Source organism: Arachis stenosperma, chromosome 5, assembly GCF_014773155.1.
Source record: "Arachis stenosperma cultivar V10309 chromosome 5, arast.V10309.gnm1.PFL2, whole genome shotgun sequence".
Classification (NCBI taxonomy): Eukaryota; Viridiplantae; Streptophyta; class Magnoliopsida; order Fabales; family Fabaceae; genus Arachis; species Arachis stenosperma.
In genome coordinates, this window is record NC_080381.1 from 56,284,396 (window position 1) to 56,287,815 (window position 3,420).

At 29.4% G+C, this 3,420-nt stretch overlaps 1 protein-coding gene across 2 annotated transcripts; it reads left to right on the plus strand.

The window, feature by feature from the left end:
- The first annotated feature begins 1,278 nt into the window (after positions 1-1,278).
- LOC130982244 (NAC domain-containing protein 2-like) lies at positions 1,279-2,644 on the plus strand. 2 transcript variants are annotated; one of them, XM_057906156.1, is made up of 3 exons: positions 1,279-1,547; positions 1,625-1,905; positions 2,117-2,644. In XM_057906156.1, the coding sequence occupies exons 1-3, from the start codon at positions 1,373-1,375 to the stop codon at positions 2,585-2,587; spliced, it is 927 nt and encodes a 308-aa protein (XP_057762139.1). In that variant the 5' UTR covers positions 1,279-1,372; the 3' UTR covers positions 2,588-2,644. The 2 variants fall into 2 exon arrangements, with proteins under 2 accessions (XP_057762139.1, XP_057762140.1); XM_057906157.1 differs by having other exon boundaries at positions 2,140-2,433.
- The last annotated feature ends 776 nt before the right edge of the window (positions 2,645-3,420 follow it).

The following is a 3,420-nucleotide window of genomic DNA, read 5'->3' on the forward strand; positions in this document are numbered from 1 at the left end:
CAATCAATCCTCGTAGTACTAATAATAATAATAATAATAATAATAATAATAATAATGATGATGATGATGATGATGATGATGATGATGATGTACCATTGATTAGTCAATCTCCTTGTTTTCTTATTGATGGAGTATTTCCACCTCCGGTAATTATTAGCTTCACTGTTTTCTTCCTTTTTATACAATTATTGTAATTATTTAAAAACCCTTTCTAAAATGAATCCAGCAATACATTTAAAAAACGATAGATGGAATAGTTATTTCAAAGGTGATAAGAAAAAAAAATAAAAGAAATTAGATCCTTCAAAGAACTTTAAAATAATAAGGTGAAAGGAAAATTGCTACTCTTCAATCATTTGTTTTAATTTAGTTGCAAGTATGATTGCATTTTGCCTAATGATGATTCAATTTAAGGATGATGTTCCTTATTTTGACACTTTATAAATGATATAATCGTTATTTAAAATATCAAATTGTATGCTCTACTATTTTCTATTTAAATTATCCGTATGAAAAATCTAATACCTAAATTCATTCCACTTTGTTTAATTTATCTACTATACATAAGGACATGCAATATGCCAATAATATTCTATGGGTGACTTGAATGCGACCCAATCTGGATAAACACGCGGAACATCAGCGTTAGTTCAATGTTCAAAGAATAGTACCCAAAAAACAAAAATATTATGTATTCGTACACCAGTTATTAATATATTTATATATAAATATATAATTTAATTTATTTTTAATATATATTTTATATTAATAATTAATTTTAATATATATTTAATATAATTAAATAAAAAAAGAAAAAATCAGCAAGGCTATTAGATATATGAAGGAGTTCCCATATATATATATATATATATGTCTTTAAAATATATTAAATTTATACACTAAAAATATTTATAATTTTTTTATAATACAGTTAAAAATTAAAATAAATAATTATTTAATATTTAAAAATAATAACAAATTATCAAAATTTATTATTTATTATTAATTAATTTTTCAGTTTAATTTCTTTAATTTTAAAAATTTAATAATATATTTTATTTTATATTTTAAATATTAATAATAAAAAATAATAAATTTTGATGATATATTTTATTTTATATGAAGATAAAGATATATATGATTTTTAATAATTGGAGCATGCATAAATAAGAAGGCATAAGGTGACGCACATAGAAAAAGTCGTAGCAGGAACCAATGAAATCCATGCACCTAAATCAGAAACGACAAGAAACCTCAAAGATAAAAGGGGCATTCATCTCATTGCAAACATTTCAAACACCTTGATATCCTTCAACCCTTATCTTCAATTCATCCCCATCCTCTATCTCTTGTTGTGTCCCCACTATAATTAATGGAGGGTAGTAGAAGAAGCTCAAATTCTGAACTCCCGCCTGGGTTTCGGTTTCACCCAACTGATGAAGAACTAATCGTTCACTACCTTTGTAACCAAGCCACTTCAAAGCCTTGCCCTGCTTCCGTCATCCCTGAAGTTGATATCTATAAGTTTGATCCATGGGAATTACCCGGTACATATCATTAATTATTCTCCTTAATTTATTAGCCTAGTCTCTCTGGTTGTTTTAATTAATTCTTGTGATTTCAGATAAAACAAGCTTTGGAGAGAACGAATGGTACTTCTTTAGCCCAAGGGATAGGAAGTACCCAAATGGGGTGAGGCCTAATAGGGCAACGGTTTCAGGGTATTGGAAGGCCACTGGTACGGACAAAGCAATCTATAGTGGGTCTAAGCATGTTGGGGTCAAGAAAGCTTTGGTCTTTTACAAGGGTAGGCCCCCAAAGGGTATCAAGACTGATTGGATCATGCATGAGTATAGATTGGTTGGATCAAGAAGGCAACCCACTAAACAAATTGGATCCATGAGGGTAACCCCTTTTCGCTCTTTAACTCATCATGTTTTTCTGACCAAAACACAAAATAAAAAATATTATATTATTATTATACAAAGATAGAAATATTGTCTCTGCTAATAAATTTGGGTTGATGAAATACAATAATTCATGATTTTGAATTTGTATGATATTTTGATGTGTTGGATTAAGTGGAAGCTTACCCTTTTGGATGTGTCATCATCAGCTAGATGACTGGGTGTTATGCAGGATCTACAAGAAGAGGAGCATAGCAAAATCAATGTTGGAGCCTAAAGAGGAATTCCCAACAATGCCCCAAATCAATCATCATCTAACATCATCATCAAATGATGGGAATGATAAGAATGATGATGAGCAAGAAATGATGATGAAATTCCCAAGGACATGTTCCCTTACACATCTTTTGGAAATGGACTACTTGGGCCCAATATCACAAATACTCTCTGATGGATCATATAACTCAACCTTTGATTTTCAACTAAACAGTGCCAATGTTGGCAACATGATTATGGACCCTTTTGTGAAACAACCTCAGATCCTTGAAATCCCTAACAAAAATAATCCTAACAATCCTTATTATGATGTGGATTCAGGGAAGAACAGCCTAGTGAAACAGAATAGCACCATAAACCCTACTATATTTGTGAACCAATTCTTTGATCATAGTGGTAGTTAACAGTTAATTTTATTATTAAAAAGAAAAAAAAAAGAAATTGGATTATTGTTAGACATGGCGATGAAGCGTCACCAATTAGAACAACCATGAAGATTCTTTGTAGAAAACAAAAATTTATATTACATCATCATCACATAATGGATTCTCAGTGGTATCAAATCTGATTAGCTCACATGGACTTTATTATTTTTATATATATGGACAAGCTGCTTAGTGGCTTTTTAAAATTAAACAAATAAATTAGCATTCTTGATTATGATAATTTCAATGTTCAAACCCAAATGCTTATCTCATCCGTTTTATGGTTAAGCCACCAACTTCCTTTACATCATTCGTGCACATTATTACAATGATTTAATTTATTTTGACCAAGGACAATACGGTTAGCGAGTCCCCAACTATAAGTCAATAATTGAATAAGCTAAAATAATTAAGAGAAATACTTACACGATTTTAAAACATATTTCATTGATGCGTATTTTTAAGAACTTTTTATAATTATATTTTTTTAAATATACTTTTTAAACATTTTGGAGCATGTACTAAATATGTTTTAAGACGGAATATATAGATATTTATCATGAAACGAAGTCTTTTTTCTTTTTCAAAAAAATTAAATATAGTTGAATTGAATATTGTTGCTGGTTTGTGAGTAGTGTTGCTTATCCAAAATGATGACGGCAGTGTTGATAAAATCGGTGACTAATAACACTAAACCGTGGGAAAGCAATGTGGATGACGTGCTATATATATAATAAAGAAAATAGGCATGCGCATGGGCTCAAATAGTTTTAGATATAGATTAAAGAATTAACTAGTTACCAATAATCCTT